This window comes from Mandrillus leucophaeus, unplaced genomic scaffold (assembly GCF_000951045.1).
Source record: "Mandrillus leucophaeus isolate KB7577 unplaced genomic scaffold, Mleu.le_1.0 Scaffold491, whole genome shotgun sequence".
Taxonomy (NCBI): domain Eukaryota; kingdom Metazoa; phylum Chordata; class Mammalia; order Primates; family Cercopithecidae; genus Mandrillus; species Mandrillus leucophaeus.
The window spans coordinates 942,547-962,496 of NW_012105265.1; the positions used below are offsets into that span (position 1 = coordinate 942,547).

The following is a 19,950-nucleotide window of genomic DNA, read 5'->3' on the forward strand; positions in this document are numbered from 1 at the left end:
TTTTTTGGTAGATAAACAAAGGTAATGTAAAGTCTTGCTACTCAAAATGTGGACCCCAGACCAGCAGCATCAACATCACCCGGGAGGTTGTTGGAAACGCAGAGTCCTTATCCCTGTTCCAGATCCCCTGAATCAGAATCTAATTTTAGCCACAACCCCTAGTGACCCCTGTCCACATGACAGTTTGAGAAGGGCAAGTATAAAGGACTATGAAGGAGTCAGAAGGACTGGTGTTCTTGTCCCAGCCCCTCCATCTCCCCATGCTTCTCATCTCAGCCCATGCGATCACCTCTCTTCAGCCTCTGTGGCCCATATGTGACAGGAGACCCTGAGATCATGGTTCCTGTCTTGTCTGATGCAGGGTCAGCTGAGGAAGAATTAAAATTATATACACGGCCAGGCACCATGGCTCACGCCTGTAACCGCAGCACTTTGGGAGGCCAAGGAGGGCAGATCATTTGAGGTCAGGAGTTCGAGACCAGCCTGGCTAACATGGCAAAACCCCATCTCTACAAAAGATACAAAAATTAGCTGGATGTGGTGGTGTGCACCTGTAGTCACAGCTACTCGGGAGGCTGAGGTATGAGAACCCATTGAACCTGGGAGGCAGAGGCTACAGTGAGCCCAGATTGTGCCATACTCCAGCCTGAGCAATAGAGTGAGACTGTCTCAAAATCAAACAAATAACAAGTTACATACTAAAGGTCACTTTGTACATTGTAAAAACCTGTGCAAATGTAAGTGAAAATTATGGATGGCAAAAATTCTTCCATTTCCTACTCCGTTATCAGAGATTCTGCTTTGCATTATATCAGAGTCTGATTTATATCATCAGCAGCAAAGCAACTATTCAACTGCGACCATTTGTCATGCTTCAAATAGTGTCTTGGCAGATTTCATTAAGTCTTTCAAAGGTCCCTCTCAGGCCAGTCGTCCCAGAGTTCAAAATAAGAAAATTACATTATGTTTTTCTTAACAAGACCTTTCACACACTTGCCATCCTGGGGCCCCAGAAGCATTCTGCCCCATTGAACCCAGTACGGGGCACAGTAGTTACTCACCAATGCCAGCTGATTAAACCACTAATTGGCCCTCAACACGGTCTACACAGTAACCTGATATCCTTCACACTAATCGTGCATTTATGATAATCAGATTATTTGCATCATTAGAGACCTGACATAGCTACATGAAGACTCGGTTGTCTCATATATATATATATTAAATATTCATTAAGGAAATAAAGTCCTGATGGCTGAGAATGCGGTGCACACAGATTGATGAAGGTGAGAGCATTAACTGTTTACAAACATCCCTTTACCTTGAAATGAAGGAGGGAGTGGAACCGAAGGAAAGAACACTGGCAAACTATTACTCTCTTCTCTTTACATACATTTTTTAAAAACTTAATAGCTAGAAGGTGTTTGGCAATAAATAGGTGAAATTTTAGGAAAACATCATCTGAAGCCACATATTGAGGAGATGTTGGCATCTGTGTTGCTCCTGGGCCCCAGTGGCTCTTGTTTCTGAAGAATTGGGACTATGGTCAAACAGTGAAAAGTAAAATGTTGGGAATAGTTTATTACACCATTTACCACCAAACTGAGGTAAAAAAAAATACTAAATTCAAATTAGATTAGATTTGCATTGTCTACAATTTATGAAATTATGATCTTGTTAATTGTTTTTACCAAATATAGTAAACTCTTTCTGTTTTCTTTTTATCTGATTTGTTGCAATTAATAAGGTTCTCTCCAATCATTTAAAAGGATTCAGAATGTCAGTGCTTCATAATTACTTCCCTTAAAGTTAAAATGTAATTATGATAAGTAACTTTATATGGTGGAAAATAAACACTCATGTCTGTACATATAAAGATATAGTCTATCGAGTAAGATCCTCAAAAGCAAGACTTTGCAGTGTTCAGTTCATCTCCGAATACCTAAAAATTCCTCTCTGCTGCCTGTACGTGTTTTATAAGGATACATTTAATTAAAGAATGTAAGAGACACAGTTCTACCTTTTTGTTCTTTTCTTCCCAACATTTACCTTGAAAATTTTCAAACTGAGAGAAAAATTGCCAGAATAAAAGAAAGTACACTGATACACATCTAGAATCCCTCAGTAATCATTCCCATGTTTAACATGTATTCTCTCTCTCTCTCTCTCCCTCCTCCCTCTAAGAACAAAAACCTGGCCGGGCGCGGTGGCTCAAGCCTGTAATCCCAGCACTTTGGGAGGCCGAGACGGGCGGATCACGAGGTCAGGAGATCGAGACCATCCTGGCTAACATGGTGAAACCCCGTCTCTACTAAGAAATACAAAAAACTAGCCGGGCGAGGTGGCGGGCGCCTGTAGTCCCAGCTACTCGGGAGGCTGAGGCCGGAGAATGGCGTGAACCCGGGAGGCGGAGCTTGCAGTGAGCTGAGATCCGGCCACTGCACTCCAGCCTGGGCTACAGAGCGAGACTCCGTCTCAAAAAAAAAAAAAAGAACAAAAACCTGTTCTTTTAAAAAAAATTGCATTTTTATTTTAGTTCGGGGGGTACATGTGCAGGTTTTGCGTGGTGCTAAGATTTGGGCTTTATTGATCTCATCACCCAGATAGTGAACTTAGTGTACAATAGGAAGTTTTTCAGCCCTGGCCCCACCTCCCTCCCTCCTTTTGGAGTCCCCAGTGTCTACTGTTGCCATCTTTATGTCCATGTGAACCGAAGATTTAGCTGCCACTTATAAGTGAAAACATGTGATATTTGGTTTTCTGTTTCTGCATCAGTTTGCTTAGGATAATGACCTCTAGCTTCATCCATGTTGCTTTAAAGAACATTATTTCTTTTTTCTTTTTTTCTGTTTTTTGTGTTTTTTTTTGAGACGGAGTCTTGCTCTGTCACCCAGGCTGGAGTGCAGTGGCGCAATCTCAGCTCACTGCAAGCTCCACCTCCTGGGTTCACGCCATTCTCCTGCCTCAGCCTCCCGAGTAGCTGGGACTACAGGCGCCCGCCACCACACCCAGCTGATTTTTTGTATTTTTAGCAGAGACGGGGTTTCACTGTGTTAGCCATGATGGTCTCGATCTCCTTACCTCGTGATCCACCCGCCTCAGCCTCCCAAAGTGCTGGGACTACAGGTGTGAGCCACTGTGCCTGGCCCATGATTTCATTTTTTATGGCTGCATAGTGTTCCATGATGTATGTATATGACATTTTCTTTATCTAATGCACCGTTGATGGGCACCTAGGTTGATTCTGTGTCTTTGCTATTATGAACAGTGCTGCAATAAACATGCAAGTATATGTCTCTTTTTGGTAGAGCAATTTATTTTCCTTGGGTATATACCCAGGGATTGCTGAGTCAAATGGTAGTTTTATTTTTAGTTCTTTGAGAAGTCTCCAAACTGCTTTCCGCAGGGACTGAACTAATTTGCATTCCCACCAGTAGTGTATAAGTGGGGAACCTGCTCATACATAGCCAACAATAAAATGATCAAATTCAGGAAAATTTACCATTGGCAGAATGCTCTCTACTAGTGCACAGTCCTGATTCCATTTTTGGCAGTTGTCATAGTAATGCCCTTTTAAAGCATTCCCCTCTTGACTCTAGGTTCAAAGCCTGCATTTAGCTGTTGTCCCTTTGGTGTCCTTTGAGCTGGAAGAGTTCCTCAGTTTGTCTCTGTTGTTTATGACACTGACATTTCTGAAGAGTACAGGCCAATGCTTCTTTAAAATTAGATCAATATCATGCATTTTAGGCAGAAAAACTAAGGATGTATTACATTGTAGATCATTACATTAGTAGATATATGATGTTGGTTTCTTCCATCATAGGGGATGGTAACTTTGATTGCTTGGGGTAAGGTGATATCTGCCAGATTCTCCCTTTGTGATTAATAAGTAATCTCTGAGGTGTACTCTGACACTGTTAATTCTGTTCTGTAATACACATCATTCAACCATTTTAGCATTCATTCATGATCCTTGCCTGAATCAGTGATTACTGCTTTGGTTGAAAATGGTGATTTTTGGCCAGGTGCGGTGGCTCATGCCTGTGTGGTGGCTCCCAGCACTTTGGGAGGCCAAGACAGTCAGATGACTTGAGGTTAGGAGTTCGAGACCAGCCTGACCAACATGGTGAAACCCTGTCCTACTAAAAATACAAAAATTAGCAAGGTGTGGTGGCACACACATGTAATCCCAGCTACTCAGGAGGTTGAGGCAGGAGAATCACTTGAACCCAGGAAGCGGAGGTTGCAGTGAGCCAAGATCACGTCACTGCACTCCAGCCTGGGCGACAGAGTGAGACTCCAACTCCAAAAAAAAAAAAGAAAAGAAAATCGTGATCTTCTAACTCCTTTATTTCTTTGCATCTACTATTTGGAATTCTACTATGAAGAATAGCTTTAGGCTGGGTGCAGTGGCTCACGCTCGTAATCCCAGCACTTCAGGAGGCTGAGACAGGAGGGTCACTTGAGCCCAGGAGCTTGAGACCAGCCTGAGCAACATGGCAAGACCCTGTCCTACAAAAAAAAATTAAAAATTAGCTGGGCGTGGTGGCACACACCTGTAGTCCCAGCTACTTGGGCGGCTGAGGTGGGAGACCACTTGAGCCCAGGAATTTGAGGCTGCAGTGAGCTGTGATCACACCACTGCACTCCAGCCTGGGTGACAGAGAAAGGGAGACCCTGTGATTAAAAAAAAAGAAGAATAGTTTTATTTTCTACCTTTTAAAAATCTGGCTTTGTGAGCATCAATATCAATAAGGACTTATAGGTTCTTCTTATTAAACTGGTTATTGCTCATTACTCTTATTATTCATTTTGATGCTCATATTGTCCCAGCTGTCCCCAGTGGGTGCCTCTTCAATCTCACTTCTATGTTCATTGAACGTGGCCCCATTAGTCTGTATCATTCTTTAGCTCTTAGCATATCTATATTGATGTAGATATAGATACTGATAGCCTTAGCATATCTTCATTCAAGTTACTGCTCAAATGACAGATTTTATTCTTGCAGCAAATATTTTTTGAGATACCGATATGTCACAGTTACTGATCTTACTCATCATCCAGAAAAAAACCAGGCAATTAAATTGGCCCTTGCAATGTAATACAGAGAGTTGACAGCTGTGAGTTACATGTGCCATGGGTGCACAAAGAAAAGCTCCCAATCCCACTGGGTGAATTAAGAAAGACTCCAGGGAGAGTGCATATCATCTCCTAGGCCCAACAAATGAATAGAAATAAACGTGTGGAGGCGGCATAGTGTTCCACGTTACGGGAAGCACATATCTCTTGAGGAACTGAAGGCATTTGTTAAGTCTAGGACAGTGTGAGTGTGTTGGGGGCATGGTATGTGTTGCAGGCCACGGGGATGCAAGCAGTGTGAGAGAAGAGGCTGGAGGGGTGGGCCAGGGCCTTGTAAGCTCTTTTAAGAACCCTTCCCAGTGGCTGTCCCTAGAGGCAGTTGCTCTCAACACTGACTGCACATTTATACCCCCTGGGGAGCCACGGGGGGAGCCTGTCAGAAATACCAATAACAGACCCCCAGTCCAAACCAAGTAAATCAGGACCCTAGTGTGGCATGGAACTCTAGGGTCAATACATTTCAATTTCCATACCTAGCTTCTAGAGAATTTATCATGGAGAATGGTGTCATGTGTCACAGAGATAACCCTTTCAAAACTAAAATTTTAAAAGATTTATTTTATTTTATAGGATTTTGAACTCAACAATGAACTAAAGATGAATGTCCTAAATTTGCTAGAAGAAGTTTTGCGAGACCCAGACCTTCTTCCCCAAGAAAGGAAAGCCACCGCAAATATCCTCAGGTGAAGGCAACTGAAGATGCCGACTGGATGACATTGGTTGATTCTTGTTTGTTCATAGAAAATAAGAGCCTAGCAAACCAGAAGAATAAATCTTAGAATCCTGGGGACAGTGGGGCCTATGTTCTCAGCAGTAAAGTGTTATGTATCAACTTCTCTTTCCTGGGGGCAATGTGGGGTCTGCTGTCTCAGGAAGACTTGGGACAGGGTGGTATAACTCATGTGGAGTGCAATTGCCGTTATCTATGGAGGCAGACAGCGGTTTACCGTAGAACCAACAGTTAAAGAAAGGAACCCTTGAGGAGCCTCTCCTGCGAGTCCAGCAGGCATCAAAGAGAAATGATGCTTCCTCGTGTGGGTTATTGTAAGCTCATGTTTGTGAGGGTGGTAGTGTCTATAGGAGTCTCATGCACCTAAATTGTGGATGGGACATTACAGAGTAGTTATGAATTTTCTTTGGCTCATTTCACTGGTCCCGACCAACTTTTCTACAGCTTGTCAGTTTAGGATTTCCACATGATGTAGGTGGTATAATTGTGGGGGATTGTCTAAGGTAGGACTCCACACTTCTAAGTGATAAAGTCTTCAACTTTGGGCATAGTGCTAGAGATTTGTGTCCATAGTTGTTGCACCCAGTATCCAAGTGGGTAACAAGCTTTCTTATAGCTTCTTGAACTGGTGGGTGGATTTTTTTCTCGTCCACTCTATGTGGAAAGGGCGGCCATCACCGGCTTTGTGCAGACATTTCAGTTGCAGCTTCCCAGCTCACTCATAACTATGTCCTCTGTCCTTGCTTGGGGATGGGAAGCCCAGCATCTCTCTGCAGAGTCTGGTACTTGTTTACCACTCTGATTTCTAGTTCCCTCTTCATTTACAACCTCTAGAAAAGACCCTTCCTTTCCTGGAAGCTTGGCTGCATTGTCTCCTTGTTACATGCTATCCAGAATGCTTGTGTCATCCACAAGCAGTCTATTTTAGCTCAGTCCATGTTTCTGCAAGTCCTTCCTGAAGCAGCAACACCAGATGTTGGTTTGTGATGTGTTAGCAACTGGCCTGTAAGTCTTTCTTAGCCCCCATTAGCTGAAGATCCCATAGCCGGGCCATTCTTTGGTGAAGGGACTTTTATGGGTAGAATTGTATCTCCCTACCCCCTAAAAGAAACATTGAAGTCCCAGCCTCCCATACCTCAAAATGGACCTCATTTGGAAATAAGGCCATTGCCAATGTTATCAGTTAAGATGAGGTACTGGAGTAGGGTGGACCCCAATCCACTTCGATTGGTGTCCTTATAAGAAGTCAACCATGGAAGACAGACACAGAGACAATGCCATCTGACGATGGAGGCAGACACTGAGTTATGCAGCTGCAAGCCAAAGAAGGCCAAAGATCGCTGGCAAACCACCAGCAGCTAAAAAGGCAAGGGAGGGTTCCCCTCCAGGATTCAGAGGCAGCGTAGCCCTGCTGACAGTTCGATTACAGACCTCTGTCTGGAAGGTGAGACAATACATTTCTGTTGTTTTAAGCCACCCAGTTTGTGGGATTTTATTAGGGCAGCCCTAGGAAACAATTAGGGGCCTTCTCCACTTTTTCCATTCTATGAAAACATCTAAATAAGCCCAGGGATTCCATTACTGTGTCTGTTTTCAGATTTTGAAATTGTAAGTACATATTAAGGTGAAGCCGGGTTTCAGTGCATGAGGGACTCTGAGTGATTACTGTTTCTTCTCTCTTCATAACTGGTTTGTTATGCTCTTTGCGTTTAAAACACTAATATTTAAAAACTACATTCTGGAAGTTTGTGCCCCTAGGGATATTTGACTAAATAGCTGTCAGGGAAGTGAGGGTGTTCAGGCTGTGAAAAACTGTCAGGATCAACCAACATGAGGGCCTTTTGTTGCCAATCCCCTCAAGACGCCGATGCCAGACTTTACCCATCAATTCTGAGAGTTTTCTCTCTGCACCAGGAGGTGACCTCAGAAGTCAGTTAGTTGGAGTTGGTTCTTAAGATGAATCCTGTTTACCATCCCAGGTCTTGATATTCATCAGGCTTCAGATGTGCCAACTCTTTTGGCTGAATAATGACCTGAGAATTAGCAGCGTAGGACTGATAGGGAATAGAAATTTTAGTAGGCAGTACAGCTTGAAACTACAACACTGAGCAGAGTCTGATTCTACCTTTTGCAGGATGTCACAGGGCTAAATCTTGGCTCAGCCATTTACAGAGGTCAAGTTCTCAACCATTCCAAACATGTTTCCTCATTTATAAAGTTGGACTCGTAATAGCTACTTCATTAGGTTGTTGTGAAGAGTACATGACGTGAAATGTGTAAGGAGGTTAACATGATGCCTGAAAAGTCATTAGAACTCGTAGTAAAGTGAGTATTATTACTGTTAGAAGCACTGACAGTAGTTCCCAGAAAAAGTAGTTTCTACCATTAAGGCCATATGGCCCAAGTGAAACCAGGCTGGATCTTACTCAAACTCAACATTCTTTAGGCTTCATCACCTTTTCCACACACAGAGAGTGTGGACCAATCCCAGGACAGACACTGGTTGCTTTTGGCTTTGTTTTTGGACTACCCTAATTGAAAGAGGAATTTTCCAATCATACAACTTGGATAATCCCATTTCCTTTTATTTGGTATTTCATTATAAACGCACAATTATTAAACTGATGATACCGTTATAGACGTGGTAGTGATGGTGGTGGGGAACCCAGGATCCTGGAATGTTCATCAATGCCCAAGGGTCGCCAGAAGACGAGAAGCAAATCTTTTCTCTATAGGAACTGAACCAGAAGTGCAGAGGCCTCCACATCTGAAGGGAAAGAATTCTGAACCATGCCCTCTAGAAAATACAGGCTATGACTGTGAGAGATAAAAAACATATCATATGGTGGTTAAGTGCAGCCCTGACTTTAGAGATTTATATGTATTCCTGACACATAAGAGATATGAACATAAAACATGTTTTTATGCATAGGTTTCATTAATGCAATAAAGCAAATGCTCTTTTGAATGAAGCCTCCCTGACTCACAGCCTCACAGGGGTCACTTGATGAATACACTTAATTGCCATACATAGTTTATTGCCCTGTTTGTAAATAAAAACCTCTACTCAAAACTTGTATTTCTAAAATACCATCTCTCCTCCTCCAAAGTTGTCTAACTAGCTGTCTTCAAAATCTATTCAGTGTAGAGATTTTTCTAGACACCCAACATGCCACAAAATAAAAGAAACAGTGATTAACTTCTTGGATGTTCCACTGTGATGGGCTCAGGTCATAGAAGAGTCATCCCCACACCGCACGTAGCGTCAGTGAGAAGACATAAAATGTTAGGTAACTTAATGGAACCAGAGTGCATCTTGGAAAATAACGGTAAGATCATTGAGAAGAGGAACAATTTGATGGGAGCTAACTAACTTTTTGACCTTTTCTTTCCAAGGGAAAGATATTATCCAGCTTCGTAAAAAGATCTTTCCCACTGGTACACATAATTATGGAGCCACTGATCTCTCTCCGGGAACCTAGAATGGCGGAAAAGATGACGTGCACTTTCAGAAAAGTCACTTTTATCCCCCATGTGTAACCCTTCATGCGATTTAATAGGCTTGGGAGAAAGAGTTAGCTTTAACTTATTTTTTCCACATCTTAATCTGCCCTTTAAGATAAGATGACTATTTCTTTCTACTCGCAAATAATATGGCTAAGTGCCAATAAGAGGGCCGCTGCTAGTATAATCCGAAGCCTCCTGCTCCCCCTTCAGACAGCCGAGGGAAGGGAGTGGTGTTTATTGACTGTGCTGTGTGTGGAAGCCTTGGAGAGGTGCCTTCCCTGAGCCTGCTTAAGAGAAATGCAGAGTAAAGGAAGGGCCCACAACCTTGGGCAACTTAGTGTCTTTGAGCTTTTGTTTCCTTATCTGTAAAACGGAGATCACAATGCCTGCATTATCCACTATCCTGTATAACAATCCCTTGGAAGGGATTTGTTAGGATACAGGAGATAGTGCATGTCAAATGTTTAGCACATGCCTGGCACAGAGCGGGCATACAGGAAGCCATCTCTGTTGATATTATATTTTTGAGGGTTGTGGTGGTTGTTTTAATCAACTCAGAACACAACAGAACAATGCATCATCATTACTTCCTTAAAAACTGGCTTCCTGCAGCAGGCAGAGTACATGGTTTGGGACCGTTTAACTATTTTAATACTTTTAATATGTGCTTGTGCCTTCCTTTTGGAAAACATAAAATCCTTGGCTCCAATGGCACATTATGTAATTGGATGCCTACTGGACTCCAGTTTTCCTGGACTCTGAACTTCTGTTGGACATAAAATACCCTGTAGTCTGAAACAAGTATCTAAGGTATTAACTTGTATTTATTCATTTACTCATTCATTCATTCATCATTTATTTTTTTAAAAGATATTTATTGAGAGCTGAATAACATGTATGAGATTCAGGGCCAAAAGTGTCTGAGGAAGGTCCACCTGGAATGCAAGGGGGAAGAAGCTATCTGCTGGCTCCTGTCTGGTATTGTTCAGAGTCTTGCCACATAAGAACCCCCTGTGCTTCTGGTCTACATAAGCTTGAGAAGGGGGTGGCCCTGCGTCTCCTGCCTCTGTGAGAGCAGGGAAGGCCTACGGTAGGGGATAGAGGCGTGGGGAGGAGGGCACTCAGGCCTAGGAGTATTACTGGCTGATAGCATTAGACGATGCTCGATTTTACATTATAGATGGTAACTCAGAGCACACCCAGCTCACCCTCAGACTCGCTGTGATGGTGGTGGTTTCATTTACAACCTTCTATGTCGCAGGTTGGCTCTTTGTTCTAAATCAGCTGTCCCGATGATTCTCTCATGCCTTGAGCATGTTTTCTGTTTGGGGATTGTTCATCTCCAGCGCAGCAGCCGGTTGTGCTGCATGGCCTTGTAGACCCAAATCTTCAGACCTCCCATCCAGGGAAAACCAAACTGCATTTTGTAGTTTTGTTCCTAGGTTGTCTATTTTTTTTTTTTCCACGGAGGATAATTTGATATCTTTTTCAGGGCCCTCTCACAAGATGACCAAGATGACATCCACCTAAAATTAGAGGATATAATTCAGATGGTAAGTCTGACCACATTTTTATCTAGCACAACTATGTGCAAACTACCTCGCCAAGGTGGGCAATATGCTTGTAACTGATCAGGAGTGTTGTAGCATTAGGCCCTCTGTCCTATCTATGAAGCTCTGTGAGATGAACCACATTTGGCGTGGGGTCTAGCAGTTGGTCTAAGATATTCATGTTGGCTTTGATATTTTTAGCTTTCTGCTATTTTTTTCACAGTTAGAATTTAGTGGTGAACTTCATGCTTCCACACGTGCCGCTGTTTGCCTCGCTGACCTGCAATGAGATGGCAGGCACCCTCTCTCGGGTGTTTCATTTCCCTCCCTCATCTCTTGCAGACTGACTGCATGAAGGCCGAATGCTTTCAGTCCTTGTCGGCCATGGAGCTGGCGGAACAGATCACCCTCCTGGACCATGTCATTTTCAGAAGCATTCCCTACGAGTGAGTGCCACCCCCGACAGCAGCAGGGCTTGGCTGCACTAGCTGGCTTAGAAGTTGACATTATTCCTAAGGCAGATTGTGTGTGTGTGTGTGTGTGTGTGTGTCCCCTCAGTTCCTGTGTGAATATCTACCAATTGTTTCCATCCATGGAACTGGCACACCTCTGTGTCCAGCACTCTGCAGGGTGGGAGCAGGACCAACAACAGCAAGGGACAAAGAACCTTGCCCAGGGACTCAGTCAACTTAAGTACGTGTCAGAGTAATTTCGAGTGTTTTTAATGCCTATACAAAATAATTCCCATATGCTCCATCTCGCTTGTCCCTTGTTTCTTGCTGTGTCTGGTGACCTGCTCAGGAATGAAGGGAATGATCAGGGATGCTGCCCTGAAGACAGCCCATCTGACCAGGTGGAGCTTCTGCCCCGCTGAACTGCCTGGTCAGGGGAACGTGCGGTACAAGCCTAAAAGGAGCGGTTTTCAGCCCTGACCATGTGCACCCTCCTGAGCGCTGGGGAGAACAAAACATGATCCCTGCCTTTGAAATCTGCATCCTCCAGGAGAATGGCAGGCAGGGCAGGGCGGAGGGAGAAAATTCTGCTTCTGACTAACATTTTTGGCAGTGATGAAATTTTTGGACCCTCTGCTAAGGCCTAATATTTGTAAAAGCTAAAGCCTCTAATCCCAGCACCTTGGGAGACCGAGACGGGCAGATCACGAGGTCAGGAGATCGAGACCATCCTGGCTAACACGGTAGGTCAGGAGATCGAGACCATCCTGGCTAACACGGTGAAACCCCGTCTCCACTAAAAACTACAAAAAACTAGCCGGGCGAGGTGGCCGGCGTCTGTAGTCCCAGCTACTTGGGAGGCTGAGGCAGGACACTGGCGTAAACCCGGGAGGCGGAGCTTGCAGTGAGCTGAGATCCAGCCACTGCACTCCAGCCTGGGCGACAGAGCGAGATTCCGTCTTAAAAAAAAAAAAAAAAAAAAAAGCTAATCCTGGGAAAATAGTCTTGATTTCTAAGGTAGTATTTAACCTCTTTATTTCCCTTGTGTTGGTTCTTGTTTTCCACCTTCAGAGAAGCCTTTATAGGATCCTAATAGGGACGCAGTTCCAAACATTTATAAGAGAAAGCTGGAAACTGAAGAATCTTCCTTTTTGGCATTGAGAGGTAAACTACTAGAGCCGAGGTAAAATTCACTTGTGAGGCTGGCAGCAGCAGGTGTCAGGAACCATTCTAGGCCATGTCAAATGGAATATTTCTAATATTCATGACAATCATGCAGGATCATAGCCAGCACATTTTTAAAAACTTATTTGGTTTTGTGTTTTGTTTTTCACTTTCAGGGAGTTTCTTGGGCAGGGGTGGATGAAGCTGGATAAAAACGAAAGAACTCCTTACATTATGAAAACCAGCCAACACTTCAACGACGTGAGTAACCATAACAGTAAAACCTTGGGCGTGTTACAAGAAGATGGATATTGGGGTCTAAAGGCTCCTCTAAAATAAAGCAACTCTGTCACCCCCCTTTTTTTTTTTTTTTGAGACAGAGTCTCGATCTGTCACCCAGGCTGGAGTGCAATGGCATGATCTCAGCTCACTGCAAGCTCCGCCTCCCGGGTTCAAGCAATTTGCCTGCCTCAGCCTCCCGAGTAGCTGGGATTACAGGCGCGTGCCATCATGCCCGTCTAATATTTTTGTATTTTCAGTAGAGACGGGGTTTCACCATGTCGGCCAGACTGGTCTCGAACTGCTGACCTCAGGCAATCTGCCCGCCTCAGCCTCCCAAAGTGCTGGGATTGCAGGCGTGAGCCACCGCACTCAGCCTGCCACCCACTTTTTAAATAGAATTGATGGGATATTGAAGACAAGCTTACATCTCCTCTAGGAGCTCACAGTAATGTAATAATGTCCAATTAACTTCCTGACATAAGAGGTTCACCTTTGACGGTACCCAAGTCTGGTAAGTGCTCAATAATGTACAGGTTGCTGTTCCTATTTTTATCATCATCACTACTTCCTGGTCATAAACTGACTAACAGAATGCGCAGTACATGTGTCACTGGCCCCTGGTGGTGCTGGTGATGGTAAGGCTGGGTTGGTGCAAGTCCTCATCATTACTGAACGTTCAGCCTGAATTACATTCCAGGGTTGGAAGGGGCCTCTTGGAGCATAATCCCATTGTTGCTGTAGTTCTGTGCAGCAGTGGCCAGCTGTCGGTCCATCTTCCCGCTCTGCTTTTCCCCAGCAGTAAGATTGGGAGATGCTTTTATACCTCCCCGCTCTTAATTAGTGCTGTTCTCATAGTCTTAGTTCTGTGGTAGAACAAGTAACAGGTGTGGGAGTGTCTTCTGGCCTATCCAGGCAACGGGAAGCCTCCCTTTCCAGTTTCACTAAACTATAATAAAAGGAATAATGATTTTAAAAACAACGACGACAACAAACTACCAGGAACCCCATAGGTAAATTAATAAGTCATCTAGAATCAAAATGCAAAAGCGACAGTTTAGATTCCCAAGACAGTGTTTCATGCAGGCTTTCCCCAGAGTACGTGGATGCTGAGTGAATGCTACCACACAGTGAGCTTCAGTGCTGCGGCTGCCTGAAGGACAGGGGACATGGCCCATCTAGTCCCTGCCCTGAGAAACAGGTTCCCTGCTGTGGGAAACTAACCTCTGTTACCTGTGGTGAACTAACACACGGGATATAATGGACACTCAAAGAGAGGTTTGATCCCAGGCTCCAGACCCACATATCTCCTCCGCTGGGATGGCCGCTGCATTGCACCCTTGACAATGACAGATGGAACCTTTCATCTGCACCCCAGAGCCGCCAAGCCTGCTTCTTCATTGTCCTCTCTGTTCTCAGTCTCGGGTAGTGGCCTCACCATACACTCACTCACCCAAGCCCAGGATCTAGACGTCATCTCCCTCACCACCTCACCCTTACCACTGCCCACCATATTTGCAAACCCTAAATCTACATGTATCTCAGGCCCTTCCCCACCCTGCCTTCCCTGCTGCCACCACCTTGATATGTGGCCTTTTATCCTTTCTCTCCAGGAGCTCCTAACTCATCTCTCCCCTGCAACCTCACTGCCCTCCAATCCATCTGTTAGGTTCAGGGTCAGGTTCCAGCCCATGCTGAGGTCCGAGGGGAGTGGGTGGATACCTGAAAGAACATGCAGGGGGCCGTAGGTAGGTGAAAGATGATTTTGTTCAGCAGGAGTTCTCATCAGCAGCTCTTTCATCAGCAGCTCTCTTATGTCATCCGCTCTGTCTCAGCTGCTTGAGCCGGTCACTCCCACGCATAGCTATGTGGCCAGCTGTCCCTTGCCTTCAAGGTCAGCAACTTAACTGTTTCTCTCTCTGGGCATGAGCTCCTGGACCATGTCAATAGGGCAATTATACCTTTTACAGACAACAGTGGCTTAGAGCCAAGTGATGGCCCTCCATGTTTGGCTACATGGCTGTGATAATAGTGGAGTTACACGCCAATGCTCTAAACTCACTGAGTCCCTCTGGCCCGGATGTCTGCCTTGGCCTATCCTTGACCAAAGCACATATACCTTAAACCATCCTTTATGCAGTGGCACAGGAATGACTTCTCTGAAAGGTCAATCTAATTATCTCCCTCCCTTTGACAAAAATCCGTCAGTGGCTTCCCCTTACCTTAGGGATATGGTCCCAACTGCTCAATCTGGCATACAAGAGCCCAGCCCATCTGTCACCCTTGTCTTTCCCAGTTCTTGTGCCCCTCAGATGGCTGCCAGATCCTCCATTACACCATCCCTCCCACCTCTGTCCCTTGCTCTTATACTTGGATCCTTTAAGACTCAATGCAAGGCTGGATACTATAGCTCACACCTGTAATCCCAGCACTTTGGGAGGCTGAGGTGGGAGGATTGCTTTAGCCCAGGAGTTCAAGACCAGCCTGGGCAACATAGTGAGACCCTATCTCTACAAATACAAAAACTTAGCCAGGCATAGCAGTGCATACCTGTGAAGGCTGAGGTGAGAGGATCACTTGAGCCCTGGACGTTGAGGCTGCAATGGGCTGTGATCATGCCACTGTACTCCACCTGGGGAAACAGAGCAAGCTTCTGTCTCCAGAAAAACAAAAAAAAATCAATGGAGGCATGACCTCTTCCTGGAAGCCTCCTCTGTACCAGACCAGATGCCCAATGCTGCCTGTTTATTCTCAAACACCGCCGTGAATAGACTTCACTTTGTGTTTCACCGCATGGCATTTACCTGTCTACGTATCTGCAACCCTCCCCTTCCTACCTACCTAGGCTCAGATTGCATTAAGGTCATGGATGGATTTGTCTTTCTGTTCCCAGCACCTAAAAGAATCTGTTCTATCCCATTTCCTCAATAGTTATTGGCAAGAACTTCTTCATCAAAATTACTGATTAACAAAACCATTTATTCCCGGAACAAACTGGATTCCAAATAATTCCTCTCCTCACGCTAAGGATGCGCAGGCCCTCAATGAATAGCACTGCAGTAGGTGCTTTAGTGAATTTCCACAGTGGTGTTGAGGCACTATGAGGTCTTAAGTATCTTCAGAATCATCAAAGAATGGGTGAATCCATCAGATTTAGTGTATGGATATAAGATTATCTGCCCTGGCTGGGCGCCGTGGCTCACGCCTGTAATCCCAGCACTTTGGGAGGCCGAGGTGGGCGGATCATGAGGTCAGGAGATAGAGACCATCCTGGCTAACACGGTGAAACCCGTCTCTACTAAAAACACAAAAAATTAGCTGGGCTTGGTGGCAGGCGCCTATAGTCCCAGCTACTCGGGAGGCTGAGGCAGGAGAATGGTGTGAACCCAGGAGGCGGAGCTTGCAGTGAGCCGAGATTGCGCCACTGCACTCCAGCCTGGGGACAGAGCGAGACTCCATCTCAAAAAAAAAGATTACATGCCCTATATTACCTTTGTTAATATGGTAATCCTATTTCACTTTTTTCCTTTCCATATTGCAAGAGCTGAGCTTCTTAAACTGGTTTTAAGTAATAAAATTACAGTACTTAGCCTCAAAACTGTAGGTCCTTTTAACTGCTGGTGAAGAACAAGATAAGACGAAGAAAATGTTCTCCTTTTCCCTGCAGCCAAGTGATTCTGGTTTGAGAATTAATCAGTTCAGAATTTGATCTAACTGGGGGCAAGTGTGTTTTCTTTCTCTGTGGTAACTGTGGCTTCCCAGAGTGAGGAATCACACACTGTTGGGGGCCGAGGAGTCAGGGGAAAGGCCCCAGGGAGTGATCCATGATCTGCAGATGTTGCCTTTCCGCAGACGTTAGGTTATTTTGTCCCATTTCCTCAGTAATTATTAGAAATGACACCATCAAAATTGCTGATGAACAAAATCACCTCTTCCCCCAACAAGCGGGAAGCCAGATAATCCCTCTCTTCACTCAAAGGACAAACAGATGCTCATTAGTTTATTCTTATAGACTTTAGTCTCTTTAGAAAGTGGGTAGCTAAATGTAGAATATGATCAACATCCTGCCTTCCTGACATGTCTGCAGATAATTTACGTAATTTGCCTAAATGCATTGCTTTGGCTCTTAGACTGCCTTTCTGGGCTCTTTGATTGTCTCAGATGAGTAACCTGGTGGCCTCCCAGATAATGAATTATGCTGATGTCAGCTCCCGTGCCAACGCCATCGAGAAATGGGTGGCGGTGGCAGACATCTGCCGATGCCTGCACAATTACAATGGCGTGCTGGAAATCACCTCGGCCTTGAACAGAAGTGCCATCTACAGGCTGAAGAAAACCTGGGCCAAGGTCTCTAAGCAGGTGAGCCTCAGCGTGTGACACAGCCTGCTGCTAAGAGGAGGAGAGGTTGGGAGATGGGAGCCAAGTTAAATATTACTAATTAGGAAATCATTAACCGAAATGAGCCGCTCAGTTGCCAAAGAAAGGTGCCAACATGGGTAATTACAGTGCTCTTACCACTTAATTGATTTCATTCGTGTGTATTTCTAAACCATTCATTAAAGCATTTTGGGGGACAGCCACAAACAATGTGGTTGTCAGTCAAGAGCTGTTTCCTGAATTATTTTGGAGGGCACATTGACTTTGAGTAAGCACAATTATGTCCAATGGGTCCATTCATTCTCTCCCAGAGTGAGGGTGTAAACTCTGTGGGGCCAAAAGCCAGGGATAAAAGGCTTCGTTTTTCACCTTTTTCTTGCTCATTCATGTAGCAGATGTAAAGTTTTGGCATAATGACTTAGATGTGCAGAAATATAATTTTCATTTTCTTTAATTAATCTCAACTTGCCCATGCCTGTCGTTTTCACTCAGATAATTTCAAGATTCAAACTAAATCATGATTCTTCCCCTGCCCTTTCTGCTGGCTTTCTCCCTGGGTGTTGGGTGCCTGGGAGGGCATCTCTGGGCTTCTGGGCACCTGTCTGCTCCTCTGGCCTCCTGTGGTCATTCTTTGCTGATTATTCATTGGGTACAGGCTGCTGTGAACTGCCTGTACCTGGTGTCACCTGGCCTGCCTGTCCCGCCCAGGAACAATGCATGGTGATTGCACCCAGGGAGTGTGGCTGACCTGGCTTCAGGGGTGAGGGGGAAGTTTCCAGGCTCCCACGTCCCATTGGTGCCAGAGGGTAGGAGGGTCTACATCAGGCCCTGTCTGCCTAACCCTCCCCTGCCTTGCTGTGAACACCCAGAGCTGGTGAGGGGAATCTACAGAGTGCCACCTCCAGGGTCCCAGACAAGAAGATCTGGGTATAGTCTGCTGACATGGCCTAAAAACTGTCTTATTTTATCACCCCACTCTGAGAATTTCAGCCCCTCTCAGAGACATTCATTCTTTCTTTTCCGTCTTCATTTTGCCCTCCAAGCCTTTCCCTTTAGCATAGGAGAACAATTTAATTTCCCCATGTGGCAGGAAACCAAGCCTAAGTCATATCTTTTATATTGCCTTCTCCCACTTATTTCTTAGCAAAAATGCAGTGCTCTGAGAATCCCAAATTCGGCCCCTTAGAATTCACAAGTCCTCTTTTCTGTCAACAATGGACCTAGTAAATAAAAGCCACAGTTTTTACAAATACTGGTTAAAAAAAAAAAAAAAAACCAAATTTTTGTTTTGAGATGATTATAGCTTCACATGCAGTTGTAAGAAATAACACGGAGATTCCCAGCACCTCACACCCAGTTTCCCCCAGTAGCAGCATCTTGCATTACTATAGACAGTATCACAACTAGGAAATGAACATTGGTGCAATCCACCAGTCTTATCCAGATTGCACCAGCTTTCTAGGGATCACCAGCTATCACCAAGGGATCCCTAAATCTTCCTTAAGAAAATTTCCAGGTCCACTCTGTAGTTAAGTGATATTCTTGTCTTTCATAGGATGCGGGTTTAGGAATAACCAAACTGATCATGAAATAGAGATGGATGAGACTAATATTGAAATGATTGTTTCAAAATTTGAATATACCATCTGTAGAGGCTCTAAATAAAATGTTAGCATTTCAGTCACATTATAGGTCACTCACAGTGGCCTTAGCATGGGCTAGTGGACTGTCCTCCAGAGAGGCTGTCTCTAGAGCCAAGTGCCTTACTCCAGTCATGGTAGGTAGGGCCTGGTTGCAGATATGCCCTGCTTCAGACACATTTGATGACAACATCTGCTGTGCAGCTGTCCCTTCTCTGCATCTGAGATCAGCCGGTGAGTTGTTCAGCAGGCCTGATAATCTGTACTCTGGAACCCACAGATTGGTCTGTGGCTGTAGGACAGGTTGTACTTTTGCAACTGTTTTGAGCAAGGTTAGCCCTGGACCAAGCAGGAGGTCTCTGAGAGCCCTCAGACACCAGAATTGGGAAGACAGCCCTTTGCCTCTCAGGAAGCTGTGCAGCTCCTCTCCAGGTGAGACAAAGTAGTCTGAGGACCCTCAACCTGGGCATTCAAGTTCTTCTCCAGGTAGGACCTGGATCCTCCATGCCCAGCCAAGCTGCCTGGATGTGGGTATTCCCGGGAATGGGTTATCCTCCCCAAGGGCCACCCTCCCACTCTCCTATGTTCATGGAAGAAACCCCAGACCAATGTCAACAACAATGTTATTTCTCAGTAATTATCAGTTATACTTCTCTAACAAATTGATGAAGAAGATCACAAAAGAAAGGATCTGTAGTAGAGGACATTGTTCAGTCAATACCAAGGCAACCAAACGTGTGTTTTGGTCATTTGGAGATTAACACTCAAAAGGATTCATCGCAAAAGCTGTCTGACATGAGACCTCTCCTTTAAGATTCTACATTTGGCCTGGTGCGGTGGCTTATGCCTGTAATCCCAACATTTTGGGAGGCCGAGGTGGGCGGATCACTCGAGGTCAGGAGTTTGAGACCAGCCTGGCCAACATGGTGAAACCCTGACTCTACTGAAAGTGCAAAAATTAGCTGGGCATGGTGGCGTGTGCCTGTAATCCCAGCTACTCAGGAGGGCGAGACAGGAAAATCGCTTGAACCCGGGAGGCAGAGGTTGCAGTAAGCTGAGATCGCGCCACTGCACTCCAGCCTGGGCGACAGAGCGAGACTCTGTCTCAAAAA

The 19,950-nt window shown here is 45.0% G+C and overlaps 1 protein-coding gene across 1 annotated transcript in view; it reads left to right on the plus strand.

Moving 5' to 3' along the window:
- RASGRF2 (Ras protein-specific guanine nucleotide-releasing factor 2) overlaps positions 1-19,950 on the plus strand; it is a 212,001-nt gene that overhangs the window by 177,481 nt on the left and 14,570 nt on the right. The window contains exons 19-23 of the mRNA XM_011995569.1: positions 5,710-5,822; positions 10,869-10,929; positions 11,269-11,372; positions 12,719-12,803; positions 16,983-17,180. Coding sequence (XP_011850959.1) covers positions 5,710-5,822; positions 10,869-10,929; positions 11,269-11,372; positions 12,719-12,803; positions 16,983-17,180 — 561 coding nt within the window. The remainder of the gene's footprint in view (positions 1-5,709; positions 5,823-10,868; positions 10,930-11,268; positions 11,373-12,718; positions 12,804-16,982; positions 17,181-19,950) is intronic.